At 41.4% G+C, this 20,098-nt stretch overlaps 1 protein-coding gene across 1 annotated transcript; it reads left to right on the plus strand.

The window, feature by feature from the left end:
- The first annotated feature begins 1,293 nt into the window (after positions 1-1,293).
- Positions 1,294-19,682, plus strand: LOC127213029 (zinc finger protein 844-like). Its single transcript, XM_051173262.1, has 2 exons — positions 1,294-1,435; positions 18,143-19,682. Exons 1-2 carry the CDS (start codon positions 1,294-1,296, stop codon positions 19,339-19,341), a joined length of 1,341 nt encoding a protein of 446 aa, XP_051029219.1. The 3' UTR covers positions 19,342-19,682.
- Positions 19,683-20,098: the final 416 nt, after the last annotated feature.

Consider the following 20,098-nt stretch of genomic DNA (forward strand, 5'->3'; position numbering starts at 1 on the left):
CTTGGCAAATTAGCAAGAGCAATTTAAACAGGCAATAAGCATAGTGGGGGTCTTTCAATTTGACAGGAGATTGCTCTGAATTCCGGAAGAAAACTTCGAATGCAATGGACCCATCATCCAACCTTCTGGTGGAGGCCAGATCTATCATTATGTTTTTTTATATGGTTCCTGCATTTTTTTTTTATTATTTTTTTAACCTGCGACTCACAGGTATATATATAAAAAAAAAAGTACTTTCAGTTCACCTGACCTAAGCGTGAAGCCAGAGAACAAACATTTGTTTTGTATCCTTAAATCTCTCCTGGAAACTGTGATTATACTGGGCACCCTTCCGCCCGTGGAACAGGAAATCACATTGAAGAAAGGGCTGTTGCAAGCTACTCACAATGTGTCCGGGGGAGGGGGGAAGAATGGGAAGTGCCTGAAAGACCCCCAGAGACCCCAAGAGTTTGGAGCCTGTCAGGGGGAAGGCCCTTGCCCCCAAGAGACGAGACCGGACCACTGGATGCAAGTGCAAGAGGTTATTTATTGTTTACACACAGGTACCTATGGACGCCCCAGTCTTTTGAGAGACTGAGAGAGCGTGCCTGGTTAAAGCATATGCAGTTTATATAAGGTTGGTGTGGCAAGAAGCAGGCTTACAGAAGCAGAAGCATGGTTACAGGGACTTCATTGTTTCATCTAAATGTAGCAGTTGTAGTTAACCAAGGACAGTTGGTTATTCGGGTTGGGCACAAAGAATACAAAGAATTCAGTTATGTCTATCTCAGCATACTGGACACTGTCCTGCTGACCTTGCTTTGGTCCAAGCTGCAGACCACAGATATCTGGTTGGCGTTGGATGAGAGCAGCACCTGGTTCCCTCCTGTACTTTTCTCATAACTTGACCTTGGCAAATTAGCAAGAGCAATTTAAACAGGCAATAAGCATAGTGGGGGTCTTTCAGTGCCTATGGAGTTCAGGAAGATAGCAGGGTCAGCATTTGGAGTCAGGGGCAAGTGCTGTTAAAATGCATATTTCTGCAGCTCTGGAAAAGGTATGGATCTGGGGAAGAAGGCAATGTCAGGCATCTCTGTGCTGTGCCTTTAAGCACACTGTAATCCTAAGGGAGGTGCTCTCATCACTAGCCAATCAGGGCCTCCAGACTGAACTGTCAGTCAGAGGCGGCTCAGGGCACTTCCGGGAGCCAGGTTGCAGGCTTGGCTTTGCAAAGCAGCCAGCGGCGCCACCGTTTTCGAGTTCTGTGTTACCGGTGCTGCTGCTGCTGCTGCTGCAGGGAGCCGTGAGGGGACCATGGGCGAGCTGGGAGGCAACGGCGTGGTGAGCGAGGGACTGCTGTGCGCAGATGTGGCAGAGTGGATGGGGAGGTGTGAGAGCCTGTGTGGTGGGTCCTCCCGGGACTGCGTGGGAATCTGGCCAGATTGCACGTCAGTCCGTGAGTTCCCAGGCCGGTGCTACTCCCTGGACCCAGGCACGGGCCTCTAAATAACTTTGCATCTGCTCAGAGCAGGGAACTGTGTGAAGAAACATATTTATAGCAAGCAGGAATGTGCTTTTGGTGCATATTTGCAAGGCAGGTTGCCAGACTTGGAGGAGAGGCCTACGTTCTCAGTGTCTTCCAGACATTCAGCACTTTGCATTTAATTGACCTTTACGTATAAGATCCATTTTCAGTTATTTTTGTGGAGGTTGTAACAGGCAGCTGTTGTGTTGGGTAGCGCTCCACTACAGCTGTGATGTGGAAGAGCAGAATTGGTGATATAAAGAATTCTTAGTAGATGTAAGCCTCACAGAGTAGAGTTTAGCTAAGGAGGGACTGCTTCTAAAACACCCCAAAGATAAGTGTGTGCTGGCCAGGCCTGGTAGAGATAAGGATGCTACGATATGCATTTTTTTTTTCCCCACCAGGATTGGCCAGACATTTGGCTCCAAACCATTACAAAGAAGACACCCCTAAATTACAACCAACCACTAGGGCCATCCCTGTGTGTAAGAACAGTCCTCTAACAAGCTGCTTAAGGAGGCATTACAGGGTCACAAACTACCTTAAGGCCTGAAGTCCCAGGTTTCATCTTGAGAAAAGGATAGTTCTGAGAGATGGGCAATAAATATGACACCTGGTGACAAGTATTTGAAAAGTAAGACAGTGTTAAGGACTGGTAGGGCCAAGCAAGGCTTATATAGGCCCTCAGGCAGGGAAGAGAATATCCTTGTGAGAGTGATTAATAGCCTGGGGCCTAGGCCTGGGAGCTTTCACTAAGGCCTGGATGTAGTGAGAACAAAACAGAGCTCCTTCCCTAAAATCAGTTATATAGAGCTGGTAATGGCCCAGGGCCTTTCTAGAGGGGTTGCTTGTGATCCTGAAAACCCAACCTTTCCCACCACATAGAGCTATGGTTATCAGTCCCAAGGCCACTGTGGGCTTAGTGATGCTCTCGAGACACCCCATGTGCCCTTTGTGCAACATTCTTTGATTAGCCGCCTCCTGAATTTGTCCCACGGTGTGATAGCTTTTTGCTGACTTCATAGAAATTCCCCATTTCCTTCCATTCCCCCCCCTGGAAGTAGTATACAAGAAGCCGTTCTTCCTAAGAAGCTAACTTGGCGCGAGACAGCTTGTGCAAGACCTTCCCACGCCAGCTTTTATCTCTTCTATCTTTCTTATTCCTTGGCACCTTGACCGCAGGACCCTGTCCCTGAAGAATGGCTTCTCCCGTCTGCCTAAGTGGCTTAGGTAGACTTGCAGTCTCCTTTCCCTGTTTAAATCGTTCAGAGTGTAACCTGGAGCATGGCTTCTGCCTCCAGACCAGAGTAGGAGGAATAGTTTATTGTGTACATTGCAGGGGAAACATGGAAGGCTGTCAGCTGCTGGAGTCACCGTATGAAAAAGGACTTAGTCGTGTAGAAGGAGTTAATTTGTAATTTCCCAGCATCAATAATTCATGTCATGTGAATGATGACAGACCAGACTGGTGCGTGTACAATATGAGAAAGTTACCTTGAGCCAATGAATATTGAATTTCCAATTAGGGAACTCCCCTGTGCAATTATGTTCAATCCTGCTTGACACATTTAGGTCGGCCGAGAGGTTTGAGAGCCAGGTTCTTGACTGCAATTCTGTGTGTACAGGAGCCAACATGTGCATATGGGTAAGGTCAATCAGTCTCTTATTACTGGCCTTCCATCTGTTAGAGAAGGGCCTGCCATCTTCAAAGTCAATAATGCTAAGAATATTAATCTTAAAAATACATTATTTTTATCATTTAGAAGTCACTTATAGGTATCATTTTTTAACACTTGCTTTATGTACATTGTTGATCTTATTTGTTTCTGTTCTCCAGTGTGCCTACATCATTACTAGTTTTATTCCTTTTCTGTCAAGTGCTGTTGATTATTTATTTCTGCTTAGAGCAATGTGTCCTGTACCGTAAGCTTGCCTTGTGCTATGGAATCAGGAATGGCATTGAACACCAAATCCTGCCTCTGCTGCCCAGGGCTGGGAAGACAGCCCTTCCAGTCTGGAGGAGGAAAAGATGTATTTGGCTTATAGGTGCAGTTAACATTCCCTCATGCAGGCACGTTGTTCGGGAGTTCAAGCCTAGAGACAGGAACTCACATAGAGACCCTGGAGGAATACTGCTTCCTGGCTTGTTCATTGTTCTTCCTTTGTTCCTTTCTTTCCTTTTTAAATTGAAAATAGATTTCCATACTGTACATTTTGATTATGGTTCCCGTCCCTAATTCTTCCAGATCTTCCCCTCCCATCCAAATTTACACACACACACACACACACACACACACACACACACACACACACCCTTTTTCTCTCCCTCTCATTAGAAAAGCAACAGGCATCTAAAAATTCTGTTTGCTTTCTTACATGCTGGTGTACCCCCTGTTCAGAAATAGTACAACTCAACAATGGGCTGGCCCTCCCTCACAAATCATTAATCAAGAAAATACTCTATAATTGAAGTTCCTCTTCCCAAATAACCTCAGTTTGTGTCATGTTGAATAAAAGCCAACCAGGGCAAGGACCATGAGTTAGGAATTTGCCGTCACAAATAGTTTATTCTTTTTCAAACAATTTGTTCCTTTCCCCAAGACTTTGGAATATTTGGTCATGAAAGCATCTAGAACTTGTCTTTTCTTACGCTTGGCTTTTAACCAAGCCTGATGATTCCGTCCAGAGGTATAAAGCAGAGAAGGATGCTTTGGATGCGGATAGGATCTGCTCCAGGTATCATACACTTTGTTCTTTATTCCTATATAAAATCTCAGGATGACACTCCGGGTTATTCTCTGGCCCCTCATGAACGTTGCACCCTGTGCGTACCTTCATGTGAATAAATGTGCAAATTAAAAAGAACACTTACAGGTTAGGAAGCGCGAGAGTGAAAACGTGTAGGAGTTCGTTAGGGCAACTGGTTTTTGTTGCTGGAGGGCAAGCTGAACTTCAGAACGTAAATGGGAGACGCAGGTAGGAGGAAGGGAGGAGATACGTTGCAGCACTAAGGACCAGCCTTACGGGACTGGTATGCAAGAACAGCATACCTCTTTGCTTTATGCTCTTCCTGCCGCATTTCCCACACGGTCCCCGAGACTTAGGCGGGGATTGAGCTATATTTGTTGCTTCAAGACTTTGAATTCCCAGTCACTTAATCTTTACACCTTGGCCAGATAAGTATCAGCGTGTCAATCACAATCTACTTGAATTAGAAGCATCTAAGTTGAGGGATGGGAACTTCACTGATCTATGGATATAATGGTGAGTTATTTTAAGTCAGCTTAATTCTATGTCAACTTAGCAGCATAATAGTCATGCATCTTCCCTAAGCCCCATGACCCGTCTGTCCTTAAGTTCTTAGTCTGATAATGGTGCAGATTTTTTTTTCCCCCTCCAACCTGTAGAGAGGCGCTTGGATGTAATCGGGAAGTGGTTGCTTTCTCCCGTTAATATTTTTGCCAGTGTCCAGGTTTTGCCAGTCAGTTCTTACTGTAGCTTGGGATATTTGTAGTTGGGCATGACTGATGATCACCTGCCTCCTTCGCTAGCTTGCATAGCACCCCTCCAGCACTATGAAAGCAACTGCTTCTTTTCCACTTTGATTTTGCCATGCTGTGTGACTCAAGCGTGTGGTGTCTTCAGCAACAGAGTCTAACCATCAAGTTCTTGAGGATAACTAAGAGCAATAGCAATACAGTGTAACGTCTGAGGGATTTTGGGGACGTGATTGGCCAGGACTCCGAAGAAGTCACTTATACATGGCACAGAATTTTATTTGTTAGGAGCATTATTGTTCTGTTTCAGAAAACCTCCGTGTTAATTCTGTATCTCTTTCTCCTCTATGTTGTCCTTTCTAGAGCGTGTTTGTGTCTGTGTGTGTGAGTGTATGCAATATTTGTGATATTAAAGCGTAGTAAATTTCCATGTCTTTTTCAAAAGACCTTTTGTTTTATTTATCTCTTTCCCTTCCCCCTTCCCTACCCTACCTTCACCCACCCATTCCAGTTTAACCCTCCTCGGTCCATTTTCCCCCTTTGTATCTGTGCATTCGATTTCCCCTCTCTGTGGGTATTATAACTGAAACACATATTTGAAGATTTAACAGCAACCTCCACAGTGCCAGAAAACATGTGATGTTTGTCTTCATTGGTATGGGTTGCCCTTATTCTAGCTCCTTCTGTTTAGTTGCGAATTCCATAGTTTCATTTTTCTCGGTATCTGAATAACACACGACTGTAACAGTTTTATTATTCACTCACCAGTTGATGCAAGTCTAGGGTATTTCTCTTTCCTGGCCACCGTACATATAAAAACAATGAACATGTATTAGCAGATGTCTCTAGAGTGGGTGTGGACTTCTGTGTATTTATAGGAGTGGAATCCCAGGTCATATGGTATATCTAGAGTAGCCTTTTGAGGGACCCCCTCCCCCCCACACTGATTCTTTTTTTTTAAATGGACTCACCAAATAAATAAATAAATAAATAAACAAACAAACAAACAAACAAACAAAGGTGGTTGTACCAGTTTGCATCCCCTCAATGGGATATGGTGGGAGGGCCACAGAACCAAGGGAGACTGTGATTGGCTCAGGACAGTTGTCCATAGTCTTTGCTGCAGCTCCAGAACTTCGGGGCCATTGTTAGTCCCGCCTACCTTGCTCCCTTATAGGCCAACGGTGCTTTACTAATAAGAGAAACACATTGACAGACTGACATATACCATCACCCAAGTTTTCTGTTCTCCCTCACATCTTCCCATGCCCCCCACCCACTTCCCAAGGATAGCGAGGCCTTCCATGGGGGGAATCATCATTTGGGGGATGGGCTAGGCCCTCCTCCGTGTATCTGGGCTGAAACAGTAACCCTCCATGGGGAATGGGCTCCCAAAGTGCTCTAGGGATAAATACTGGTTCCACTGTCAGAGGTCACATAGACTGCCCTGGCCCCCACATTCAGAGGGCTTGGTCTGGTCCAAAACTGGTTCCCCAGCCTTACGACTGGGGTCCATGAGCTCTCACTAGATCAGGTCAGCTGTTTCTGTAGGTTTCCCCAGCCTGGTCTTAACCACATCCCCTCTCCCTCTAAAACAACTGGATTCCAGGAGTTCATCTCAGTGTTTAGCTGTGGGTGTCTGCTTCTGCTTCCATGGATGCTACTGGGTGAAGGCTCTAGGATGGCAATTAAGGTAGTCATCAATCTCATTACAGGGAGAGGGCATCAAAGGCAGCCTCTCCACTACTGCCTAGATTCTTAGTTGGGGTCATCTTTGTGAATGTTTCCCTAGTGCCAGATTTCTCTTTAAACCTATACTGACTCCCTCTATTAAGGCATCTCTTTTCTTCCCCCATTAAGTCTTCCTGAACCCTCCTGTTCTCCTCCCCATTCCTTTCTCTTTTTCCTACCTACCCCCCCCCCATGCTCCCAATTTGCTCAGGGCTCTTGTCCCTTTCCCCTTCTTCAGGGAAGCATGCATTTCTCTCTTCGTGTTCTCCTTGTTTCCTAGTTTCTTTGGAGGCGTGGATTGTAGGCTGGTGGTCCTTTGTTCTGTGTCTAATATCCATACGTGAGTGAGTACATACGATGCGTGTCATTCTGTGACTGGGTTACCTCTTCTGTTCTTGACAGTGTTTTCTTGATAATGTTTCCTTCTGGATCACTTTGGGGTCAGACTCTTGTTGCTCATTAAAGAGTGGAATTCTCTTGCAGATGGGAGAATTAGCTTCAGGCAGGAACTCCCTAATTGCATATCCAATACAGTGTCTTCAGCCCTGACACCATATACACACAACCAGCAGGAATGGACTTGGCTGCAGAATGGTGGAGGCGCACACCTTTAATCCCAGTGGTTGGGAGGTAGGGGCAGGTGGATCTCTGCAGGACAGCCAGTACTGTTTCACAGAGAAGCCCTGTCTTGAAAAAAAAAGGAGAAATGGACTCAGCAGGTTTTATTTATATATTTGTACATACATATTCACACATGCTTAACAAGAAAGAAATTGAAAGGGAAAAATTTGGGAAGGGATACAGAGAGGACAAGGTAGGGGGAAAATTGATGTAATATATTTTAATTAAAACGTATGAGAATAAAATGAGCTACGAGCACTGGGTGTTGTTACAGAGGACGCAGGTTCCATTCCCAGACATCACCTAATAGCTAACCATCTCCTGTAGCTCCAGTTCCAAGGGAATTGTTACCTTTTTCTTGCCTCTGCAGGTACTTACTGTGCACAGACACCTGGAGGCAAACACCCATGTTTATAAAAATAGAGCTTAAAAAAAAAAATGGGACTCCCCTCAGTGATGTTGCAGTCCTGAGACAGACGGCAGGCCAGGCTGGTTGAAGTGAACGTCTTCTGGTCCCGCATGGAAGCGGCCGTGTGCGTCCTCTGAGGCAGGATGCTCAGAGGCCAAAAGCAGCCGTGCTCTGAGGTTAGAGTAGCCGAGCAGGGGTGTTCATCCATAATCAGCACCAACAGTGCTGACTGGTGACTTTTTCTTGATGTTTCTCATGTCTGTGTTCTCTGACCTTTGTGTGTACGGGAATTGAAGGCAACGATACATCTTTTAATGTGTTGATGCATCTTTTAAATGTAGATCATAATGTACGATCTAAAAGATAGATTTTTCTCCATAGTTCATTATCTGTTTAAGTAGCCAGACTTCAAGTCTCTTGTCCCTGTTTAACTTGTTCAAAGTGTAACCTTGGGCCTGCTACTAAATGAGACATTATGACGAAATCATATATGGAATGCGAAAATCTGTTCTAGGCAGGCTCCTCTTTGAGCATTAGCCAGAGCATGATGCATGCTGTCATTGAAGTGATTTTTAAGTGTGGGGAGTGAATTATCCCTGGGAAGGCATATTAATTCTGGCAGAACTGTACATTCAGACTTTCAGACAAGCTGACTCAGGTGTCCTTGATCCCAGTCTGTGGCTTCCCAGGGCAATGGTATTACTTTCCTATTGACTAAATCAACTAAATTCTTAAATTAATGGGCTGTACCATCACTGAGTTTTAAAATTACCCTTTGGGTTCTGTAGTCAACTCCATTGCAGTCACAGGAAAAGGATTTGTTTGTGGAGCCTGGCTTCTGCCTTCAGACCAGAATAAGAAGGGTAGTGTATTTTGTAAAGTGGTACATGGGATAAATAGGGAAGGCAATAGGCTGCCATAATGGAAAAGGACCTTATTGTGGAAGGTTAGTGATTTTGTAATTTCCCAGTATATATTAATTCATGTCATGTCAATGAAGGCAGACCATATTAGTGTGTGTGTGTGTGTATGTGTGTGTGTGTGTGCGCACGCAATTTGGGAAGTTTAATGAACATCGAATTTCCAAGTAGGTGGCTCTCCTTTGCAGATATGTGCAATCCTGGTTGGTAGAGTTAAGTCATCACAGAGGGCTGAGCACAGGCCGTTGGCTATAGCTGTGTGTGTCAGGTTACAGATCTCAGCAGCTAACATTACACAGATTGGAAAGGAGAACAGTATTTTTTTTAATGCTATTCTCTCTACTAGGCAATGTCAATTATTTGTTTCACTCTTTAAATTTGGTTTTCTTCAAATGCATCACTGCTTTAATGTCCTGTTTGTATTATTCTCCATCGTTTCCCAGTAATTAAGAATTTCTTTCCATTTTTCCCTCAGGTGCTGTTGGTTGTTTATTTCTGTTTAGAGCAGTTTCTCCTGCAGCTCAGGTTTACTGCACACTCTGTAATTGGGAATTGCTTTGATCATTTAACCCCGTCTCTGCTGCCCAGGGCTGGGAAGACAATCCTGCCACTCCTTTTAATCTGGGCCTTGACCGTTCAGTGAGAAGGAAAGAGTCTTTCAACCTCTCTGGCTTTTATTGGGAAGAGGGACCCATGCAATAATTGAGTTCATTGACCAGCTGTAAAGCACAGACAGGAAAGCTTCCCCGCTGTGACAGTAGTTAGTCATGAGTACTGAATTAATCAATTTTAGATGATCAGTAAGTGTCCTGACTGGCCGCAGACCAAATTACAGTAGTCATACTAGTTCAAACAAAATAGATCTGGATAAAATGGTGTGGCCAAACAACACCATGTTTTCCAGGTTTAAGATTTGTACAGCCTGAAAGAAATGTTCTGAGTATTCCTTGGTGTGCTCTAATACAAATCCTTAGTCCCCGGAGCACATGGACATAAAGCCTGTTTAACCTTTAATATTATTATTTTGCGACTGAGAATCCTATGTCAGTCTGAGTAATGTAAAATGTCCTAGTGTTATTTTTATTCATTAGAACTGTGTAACTTTAAGCAGAATTATCCTCTATACCACCCACAGCTATATCTGTGCCCGACAGAAGCAATGTATACATCATGAGATAAACTCAGAGACACCCACAGCTTTTATAGGAAAGACTATGAGAGGAATTACTGAGAGGAATTACCGACAGGACAGGAGAAACCGGTCATTTATAGTCTGTAACTGCATAGCCTTTCCAGGTGTGACTGCACATCAGGAAATTATTCATCTGGTGGGTTAACTTGTTAAATACCAGTTGTCGCTGCTGTATGCCGCCACAGCCCTCGATACTGTCGCAGCCCCGGGTTTTATTGTGAAGTGGTTATGCGGAAGTTGCAAGCTGGTTACAATATGGGAAGTTAGGAGCCTTAAAACTTTCCAGTCTTGTCTGCAGTTGGGATTACCAACCGATGCGCAATCAGTTCATCAGTTATAGGTGATCTGTGAATGTTCTGAGTGGTCATTTCTTGGGTTTCACAGACTGTGGTCCTTGGCCGGGAGAGTGGCATGTCCCCATTGAAATGCACCTAGAACAGACCAAGGGCCTTTTTTTTTCCCTCTTAACAGGCCTTCTCTGCTACATTTAATTTTCTCCTTCTTAGTCCCCAGGATCACTTAGGATGCAGCTGCAAAGAGTTCCAGCGACACTTCTGCCTTTTAGTCAAGAAAGCAACTGGTTAGTTTTCTTTGGGGTCATTTTACCCTGAACTGCCTAGTTAATTTCTATCTCCAGTTCCTTTGAAGCCTGAGGAAAGTTTTCCAAAATTGATACTCCTTTTGTAGACTGAATAATGTTTCAAATTCATTGAGTGGGGACTCTTCTCCAGGAAGAAGACACGTGATTAATGGTCTCAGGCATCAGGAACCTCATTATCCTTATATGGAAAGGGGAGGAATAGTCTCCCTTTTTTTCCTCTAACCACATTACAATAGACTCCAAGAATGATAATTAAACACCCAGAAGATCAGTTTTATACCAGTTTTGTACTTTTAATGAATGTATAATATTTCAATAGCCAGACATAATGCAGTGAATTTTTGTTTGACATACATTTTAGCCAATCCTTGAAATAGTTGATATCTGACCTTGCCAACTTTAATACAATATATCACCTCTAAATCACAGCATTTATGTACCTTAAACAGCTCATTCAGACCTTCGTAACTTGCAAAACATTTCTAAGTCTTTTTCATTCTGGAGCCATTCAGGCATCCTCTTCATATATCCAAATCCTTCTTTACTAAGGACATTTCCACATTTATATTCTAACATGTTCTTTTATGTGCTACTTCCCTTTTCCAATTCCATGAGACATAGGAACATTAGCAAATATATTTACGGTCTGTTACGGGAATTTTCTCCCTGGTGGAGGAGGGCAAAACAAAACAATGCTCCCCCACCCCACCCCAAGTACCAATGATGATGCAAAGTACAATTTCACTAAAGTCTTCCCTGGCGAGCCAATGAGTTTGTTCAGCTCTACTCCACAGTCACTTCCTGCTGCCTCCAGCTCTGGATGTATGTAAACTCCCATCACTTCCTCCGACGCCGTATCTGCCTGTATACCACTGTGCTTCCCTCACCCTGACCCTCTGAAACTGTAAGCCAGACCCAATGAAAAATTTCCTTCATAAGTGTAGCCACAGTTATAGTGTTTCTTCATAGCAGTAGAAACACTAAGACAGATAACAGAAAGCAGCCACCCAGCAATGTCTCCACCCAGTACATACAATCGTTCTCCCACGCTGCATGTGGGGAGCTCATGTCTCTACCATTGCATACATTTCTCAGTGTACATAGGAGGTAAACCTGATAGCGCTCAAGGTAATTCCCACTCTTAAGATGACTTTCTCATAGTTGCAAATGCAGACTCCTCCTGCTCCCAAGTCTTTCCCGGGTTATGTACTCTAGCTCCTCCCCCCAAACCACGAGTTCTCGTGTCACTGAGACTGAATAGCATACAGTTGTCTGGGAAATGCTCAGAAGGAGGGAATATCTCCTTTTATGATGGGATATTAATAGTCAGCAAACCTAGTGGTGGTCATCCTTTGTAAGCAGGTATAGCTGATCATAGGAAGGTTCCAAAAGTGTGTCTTTACACAGTGTTGAGTAACAGCAACTAAGTAAAAGAAAGCTGAGTAGAAACTGTGTTTGGAAATATCCCTGTTTTTGTCGTCCCTGTGAAATGCTGGTGTCTGTAGTACTAGTATTGTCATCATGGCAGACAGATTTGCGAAACCGATAGAGCCCTGGTCTCTCCAGCATCTTCCAAAATTTCTGCACTTTTAATATTTAACATTTATGTTTAGGATCCATCTGGAGTTAATTTTGTGGAGCTTATAAACAGTATCTCAAGTGTAGCGTAGCATTCCACTGCTAAGCTGTGATATGGAAGAGTATAGTTGATGGTATAAGGATTTACCACATCGTAGGAGATACAAAGTAGAATTTAGCTAAGGGGGGCTGCCTACTAATATCCCCTAAAATATTTGAGTAGTATGCTAACCATGCCTGTTAGAGATCAGTATAAAATATGTTTGTTCACCAGAATTCGTCAACCATTAAGCTACTTTCCTGTAACAAAGGGGACCACCCTGATTTACTGCCCAGCCTCCATCAAAGAACAGTCCTCTAAGGTGCTGCTTAAAGGGCTATGACAGGGTCACAACCAAGCTGATACGCCATAAAGTTATGTAAATTCTACAACAGTTGCATCTCTAGCCTTTTTAAAAAGTGGTCTTGAGGCAACACTTCCTATGTTGATTGAGATGGACTTGAACCCTGTCTGTAGTCCCACAGGGCATTGCCCTTGTTATGGTCCTGATTAAACAGCCTAAATTCTTGCATTACAGGTCTGCAGCACCACAGAGTTCTTTTACCAGTTTGAGTCACATAGTGTTTTGTCTATTGCAGTAACAGGAAAAGGATTTGTGTGTGGAGCCTGGCTTCTTCCTTTAGACCAGAAGAGGAGGAACAGTGTACACTGTGTGTGTGCATGTGTGTGTGTTGTGTGTGTGTGTGTGTGTAGAATAGGCAATGACTAGATCACAGACTGAAGTTTAAGGAAGTGAGCTACAGAAGGGCCTGATGGGGTAGGGTGAGTGCCTCTGTGTAATTTCCCTGAATGTATTAATTCCTTCCATGTGTATGAAGACAGACAGACAACTGGTGGATGTACAGGATGGGGAGGGCAGCTTGAACTACTAAGTATTCAGTCTTCAGTTAGGGAACTCTCCTATGCAGATATGTACATTCTGGGTTGACACAGTTAAATCGGTTTAGAGGTTTGAGACACAGGCTGTTGATTGTTTACATGGGACATGGGACAAAGTCATACAATGTCTTATTAAAGGCATTCTCTCTACCAGGGAAACAACTACTTTTTTTTTTTTTTTCAACATCAGTATAGCCTATTATTCTTTCAATTGGTATCATTTTTAATTTCATTTCCTTTAAATGAATTACTGCTCTAATCTCTTTGTTTCTAGTTTCCAATGTTTCCCAGTCATTAAGAATTTCATTCTGTTTTTTATTAAGTGCAAGTTAATTAATTAATTGATTAATATCAGTTTAGAGTAGTAGCCCTCCACCTGGGGTGGGGTAGGTCATGGCTCCCTTTGGGGAGTGAAATAATCCTAAGGCCACCAGAGCACACAGATGTTTTATATTATGATTGCTAACAGTAGCAAAGTTATAGTCATGAAGTAGTAGTGAAAATAATTTTATAATTGGGGAGTTGCCACTTCACAAGGAACAATATTAAGTCGTCGCAGCATTAGGAAGCTTGAGAACCACTGGTTTAGATTAATGTCTTCTGTAGCTGAGGCTTGCCTCACACTATATACTGCTTTGAAAATTTTAATTCTGCCTCCAGTCATGGGAAGACAGTCCTGCAATTGCCTCCAGGTGGGGCCTTAACTGGTCTGGGAGAGGGAAGAATACAACAGTGAGCGAGTGTCCTCCGATCTCTCTGTCTTTCATTGAGTTCAGTGGCCAAGAGTAAAGGGGGAACAAAAAGGAATCTCACTCCCCTGTTTTGACAGCGTTTGACATTAGCAGTGAGCAGTGAGGTAATCCGCTTTTTCATGATGCCATTGCTTTTACCGTTGAGTAGTATTGCATTCTACAGCTTTCCTCAATGTATGGATACCCTCTCTCTGCCTCTTAGTTTGGATAAGGGTTTGTCTGTCTTGTTATTTTCTCAAAGAACCAAATCTGTGTTCATGGATCCTTTGTATTTTTCTTTGTTTCTATTTTGTTAATATTAGCCCTCAGTTTGTTAATTTCTTTGTATGCTTGCTTCTTTTTGTTCTAGAACTCTCATGGAACTCTCATGTGTGTTGTTAAGTTGCTAGTATGAGAGTTTTGTTTTTTTTTTAATGGAAGGTTTCAGTGCTATGAAGTTTCTTCATATCATCTCTTTTATTTTGTTCCCCAAGTTTGTTGTGTATTCATTTTCATTGAATTCTAGAAAGCCTTTAATTTCCTTCTTTATATCTGTCTTGACCCACTTTCTCCAGTAGAGTTGTTTGGTTTCCATGATTTTGTAAGGCTTCTTGTTTCTAAGGTTAGGTTTGTTTGTTTGTTTGTTTTTGGATATCCAACTGTAATCCATGGTAGTCTAATAGGATGCAGGGAATTGTTTCAATTTTCTTGTATCTGTTGAGAAGTATATTGTGTCCAAGTATGTCATCAACTTTAGAAAAAAATCCATGTGGTACTGAGAAGAAGTTGTATTCTTTTTGTCTAGGTGGAATGTTTTGTAGTATCTGTTAGAATCATTTGGTTTATAAAGTCCATTATCTATAATATCTCTGTTTACTTTTTGTATTGTCCATTGTTGAGTATTGGGGTATTGAAGTCTACCAGTATTAAACACTGTGAAAGTTAATGTGTGATTTAATCTGTAGAAGAGTTTCTTTCACCTTATATTTGGGGCATAGATACTTGTTTTTTATTTTCTTGAATTTATTTAAGGGCTTTCTTTTGAAGGGCCTCTGTGATGTCCACATAGTTTGTTTTAAGGTCTTTTTCTTGTATTTCAGCTATGTTCGAATATTCAGGGCCAGCTGGTGATAGGATAGCTCTTGTGGTAACACATTGCCCTGGCTGTTGTTGAATATGTTCTTATGCTTGGCATCTGGCTTTGGAGTGATTATGGGTCTAGGTGCCTTTTTTTCTGACTTCGTCTTTGTTGGGTGGGCGTTTTATTCCTGGGTTTCTGTTTGTTCTCTGGAGTTTCAGGGCATATATTAGCTGTGTTGCCCTTTTTCCTGCCCTCCTTGGCTGGTGTGTTTGAGAGAGAATGCTTTCAGTTGTTGAAAACTAAGGGGAGGGGGGCTAGGGAGAGATGCACGTAGGCATCCACAGGAGGCTTGGAGAATGGGGAGGGGAAACCTGGAGTCAGACATAGGGGGAGATGGTGAGAGATCAGAGAGAAGTAGGAGCAAGCTCCATCCTCTGACCTTCAGATACACTTCATTTGTACAAACAAGATATTACCACACGGGCCCACCTATATGCAAGACTAGCAAGAGCTCTTAAATTCTGAACCATCTCTCCTGCCCTGTGTTAATTACTTATGGTCAACATTGACATTGCTAACATTTTCACCTATCTGTAACTGTTTAAATGTGCAGTTCCTTTTAGATTTATTAAAGTTACAGTTTAAATGATAGCACTTCATGGTTTCTGGAAGATGATTACAGAACTGAAATGAATGCATAACTCTTTCTAGGAACTTAAGTAAAAAATAAATAAATAAATAAAAAACAACCTTTGAGTTCTTCCTTTCTTTTTTGTTTGGTTGAATGACCTTCTTTCAGGGGTTCTTAATAATTCCTTCTTGCTGTCCTGGAACTTATTTCATATACTAGGCTAGCATTCAACTCAGAGGCAGATATACCTGCCTCTGCCTTCTGAGTGCTGGAATTAAAGGCGTGAGCCAATACACCAGCTTATTCATATTTCTTTGCAGTTAGTAATTGTTCATACAATTTCTCTGATATGTACTCAGGACTGTTGATCTGTTTGCTTGTCTCTCTATGTCTGTTAATAGACATTTCTCTTGCAAGGTGATATATCATTCCAAGTGTTCAGAAATGATAGTGGTATTCAGTTTCCTTCTAAAGTGACTTTATGATTATATTATATTATATGATAATGTCTGTGTCATAGAGTAAGTGTGGGATACACCAAATCATATGACTACATTGTCAAAGAAGTGTACATTTACAGAGTTGTCAGTATCACGCTTTTTATTATTTTTATTATATACATGTATGGCATATTTTAGGCTGCAGTGACTTACAATGATGTGCATATTGACTTCACTCGGGAAGAATGGGCTTTGCTGGATCCTTCCCAAAAGAATCTCTACAAAGATGTGATGCTGGAGACCTATATGAACCTCACTACTATAGGTAATGCTTTGACTTTTTCTTCATGTTTTAAAATAAGGGGACAACTGTTGCTTGGTTATTAATGCTCTTCTGCAATTTTGATCCAGAATGAGGAAATGAAGTGGATAAATTAAAGATGGTTCTAAGGTTCACTGAAGATAGTAACTTGAATGTTTTACAGTTTCCAATAATATATCATACATTTCCTGGTACTGTATTTTAGGCTACAAATGGGAAAACCATTATATTGAAGAACATTGTCAAACTTCTCGAAGACATGGAAGGTAATTTTCATGTGGATGCTGATACAAATGCACCTCTGAAGATATTTTAATGTATCTGGAAGTTTTTTTAAAAAGTAGCACTGTAAATAAGCACAGCTCAAAAGTCATTGATGATGATCATAAATTCTCACAAAACCATATTCCTCAATGGCAGGTAAGTGAGGTGTGTTTGCAAGTCATTCTTTTTAAGAAGGAAGACAAGGAATCAATGCCTTAACAGATACCAGCATTTGAATCATAGCTCCCTCAGAGCAATGCTGTAAACTGCCAACCCATTTAGTTTCATACCTCTCATTTTACAAAAGGTGTACGTGCTGAATAGGTTATAAGTGTATGTCCAAAACCTTTACATAGTGAAGCTAGCATTACTCATATATTTGTTCTGTCTTTGCTAAGTTTAGTGAGATGGGAAGTTAGAGTCAAGAGTTAAGGGGGGGTTGTTGTAGAGAAACTGTAATTCCTATACTATATGTGTGTGAGGGACAGAAAATCAAACTGTGTGACTGCAATGTGGAAACCTTTTTTTGTCATTCTTCATAGGTATGTCATATATCATTCTGGATACAAGCCATATAAGCATAGGGATATGGAAAAAAGCAATGTGCCTCTCTTCACCTCAGAACAATTAGAAGATATGTAGTAGTCCCCGTGTTGAGTAGATTTGTTGAATGTGATGCAGGAGAACAAGTAATTGGTGTTCTGGCTTCTTTGGGAAACGCACACTGCTGAAAAGCCCTATGAGTGCTGGGGATGTGTAAATATTTGTATTTGTCTTGGTTCACTTTGCAAATGTAGTATAACTCACAGTGTGGGGAAATTTATCAATGGGATAAGTTGGGGAAAGGTCTGAATTCTTCCATTTCTTTTCAAACATGTGAGATTTCTCATAGAGAAATTGGATGCCATAAGTGTGAGCCACATAATAAAGACTCCTACCATCACAGGCTTCTTCAAATATCAAAACCATCCTTAATGAAGGAGAACAACATGAATGTAAACAAAGTGATAAAAGCTTGAGATCTGATTACTCTTTATAATTAGACCAAATTATAAAATCAGTTCATACAGATATAAAGATTCAACAGTGATATTAATGTGGTAAAGCTTTTACATGTGTCAATTATCCTTGCAGGCGTGAAGGAAGTCATACTGGAGGGAAACTTGAATATACTCAAGGTATGAAAGCCTTTGAATATCAGAGTCATCTTCAAAGTCGTGAAGGATTTCATACTGGAGAGAAATCCTATGAAGGTATTCAATATGGTCAAGCCTTTGCATGTCATAGTCATCTTCGAATATGTAAAGGAACATGTACTGGAGAGACACCCTATGAATGCAATCAATGCATTAAAGCTTTTGCATTCGACAGTCATCTTCAAATACATAAAAGAACACATACTAGACAGAAACCTTTTGAATGTAATCAATGTGGTAAAGCTTTTGCATGTCATAGTCATATTCAAATGCATAAAAAGACACATACTGAGGAAAAAACCTATGATTGTAATCAATGCGGTAAAGCCTTGGCATCTCAAGGTAGTCTCCAAATACATAAAAGAACGCATACTGGAGAGAAACCCTATGAATGTAATCAGTGTGGTAAAGCTTTTGCTCGTCAAAGTTGTCTCCAGATACATAAAAGAACACATACTGGGGAGAAACCCTATGAATGTAATCAATGTGGTAAAGCCTTTGCACATCAAAGTAATCTCCAAGTACATAAAAAAACACATACTAGAGACAAACCCTATAAAGCCTTTGCACATCAAAGTAATCTCCAAGTACATAAAAAAACACATACTAGAGACAAACCCTATGATTGTAATGAATGTGGTAAAGCCTTTGTATGTCAAAGCAGTCTCCGAATACATAAAAGAACACATACTGGAGAGAAACCCTATGAATGTAATCAATGTGGTAAAGCATTTGCATGTCACAGTTATCTTCAAATGCATAAAAGAACACATACTGGAGAGAAACCCTATGAATGTAATCAGTGTGGTAAAGCCTTTGTGTGTCAAAGCGGTCTCCAAATACATAAACGAACACATACTGGAGAGAAACCCTATGAATGTAATCAATGTGGTAAAGGCTTTACATGTCACAGCCAACTTCAAAATCATAAAAGAACACATACTGGAGAGAAACCTTATGAATGTATTCAATGTGGTAAAGCCTTTGCATGTCACAGTCATCTTCAAATGCATAAACGAACACATACTGGAGAGAAACCCTATGAATGTAATCAGTGTGGTAAAGCCTTTGCACAACACAATCATCTTCAAAGGCATAAAAGAATACATACTGGAGAGAAACCATATGAATGTAATCAGTGTGGTAAAGCCTTTGCATCGCAAAGTAATCTCCAAATGCATAGAAGAACACATACTGGAGAGAAACCCTATGAATGTAATCAATGTGGTAAAGCCTTTGCTCATCAGAGTCATTATCGAAGTCATGAAAGAACACATACCGGAGAGAAACCCTATGAATGTAATCAGTGTGGTAAAGCCTTTGCACATCAGAGTCATTATCGAAGGCATGAAAGAACACATACTGGAGAGAAACCCTATGAATGTAATCAATGTGGTAAAGCCTTTGCACGTCAATGTAGTCTCCAAATACATAAAAGAACACATACTGGAGAGAAACCCTATGAATGTAATCAATGTGGCAAGGCATTTGCATGTCAAAGTAGTCTTCAAATACATAAAAGAACTCATACTAGAGAGAAACCTTATGAATGTAATCAATGTGGTAAAGCCTTTTCACAACTCAATAGTCTTAAAATACATAAAAGAATACATACTGGAGAGAAACCCTACATATGTAATCATTGTGACATACCCTTTGTATCAGAAACCTTCAGAAATATAAAAAAATCATACTGTAGTGAAACCATCTAACTGTAGTCACTGTAGCAATGTTTTGCAAGTCATGGTAGTCTCTTTATACAAGAATAAAACATTTTGTGTGTAATAGGTCTATTAAAGCCTCTGAATATAACATTCGATTTTTGAATCCCTGGAAAAAAAGGGACTCATAGTTTTCTTTTTTGCAATTACATGAAATAATGAACCCAGTTATAAAACTTAATAGATGTATATTAGTGCCTTTTCTGTTGCTGTGATAAAACATCCTGTCTAAGTGAACTTACAAAAGGGTTTAATTTGGCCCTTAATTACAGAGGGATACCGAATCACCATGAATGTATCATGGAAACATGTGTCAGACGTGGCAGCTAAAGTAGGAAAGTAAGAATTTACACCCTTAACCTGTGGCATGAAGCAGAAAGTGTAAACTAAATTGGTGAGCAGATATAAACTCTTGTAAGGAGTAGGGTTTTTTCCTCCCGCCGCCGGTCTTGTCCCGCCGCCACGCCAGCCCCAATTAATACACAGAGACTTTGTATTTGATATTATGATGTTGGCCAGGTGCTAGTTTCTTATCGGCTAGCACTGTGTTAATTATTAACCCATTTCTATGTATTTCCACGTGGTTTCACCTACTGGGGAGTGGGGCAGGTGTCTGGTCTCCCTGGTCTCTCCATGCTGACTCCTCCTTACTCCTTCCTCTCTCCTCCTTGTCCCCTAGTCCCGCCTGTCTTGCTTTTCTATTGTCCAACAGTGCTTTA

The sequence above is a fragment of the Phodopus roborovskii genome, unplaced genomic scaffold (genome assembly GCF_943737965.1).
Source record: "Phodopus roborovskii unplaced genomic scaffold, PHOROB, whole genome shotgun sequence".
Classification (NCBI taxonomy): Eukaryota; Metazoa; Chordata; class Mammalia; order Rodentia; family Cricetidae; genus Phodopus; species Phodopus roborovskii.

What these genes read in the sequence shown, in the direction of transcription:
- LOC127213029 (XM_051173262.1), top strand. Translation starts at nt 1,294, where the DNA reads ATGGGCGAGCTGGGAGGCAACGGCGTGGTGAGCGAGGGACTGCTGTGC. An exon ending in GCCAGATTGCACGTCAGTCC is followed by an intron (nt 1,436 to 18,142) that starts GTGAGTTCCCAG and finishes TGAATGTAATCA; the next exon opens with ATGTGGTAAAGCCTTTGCAC.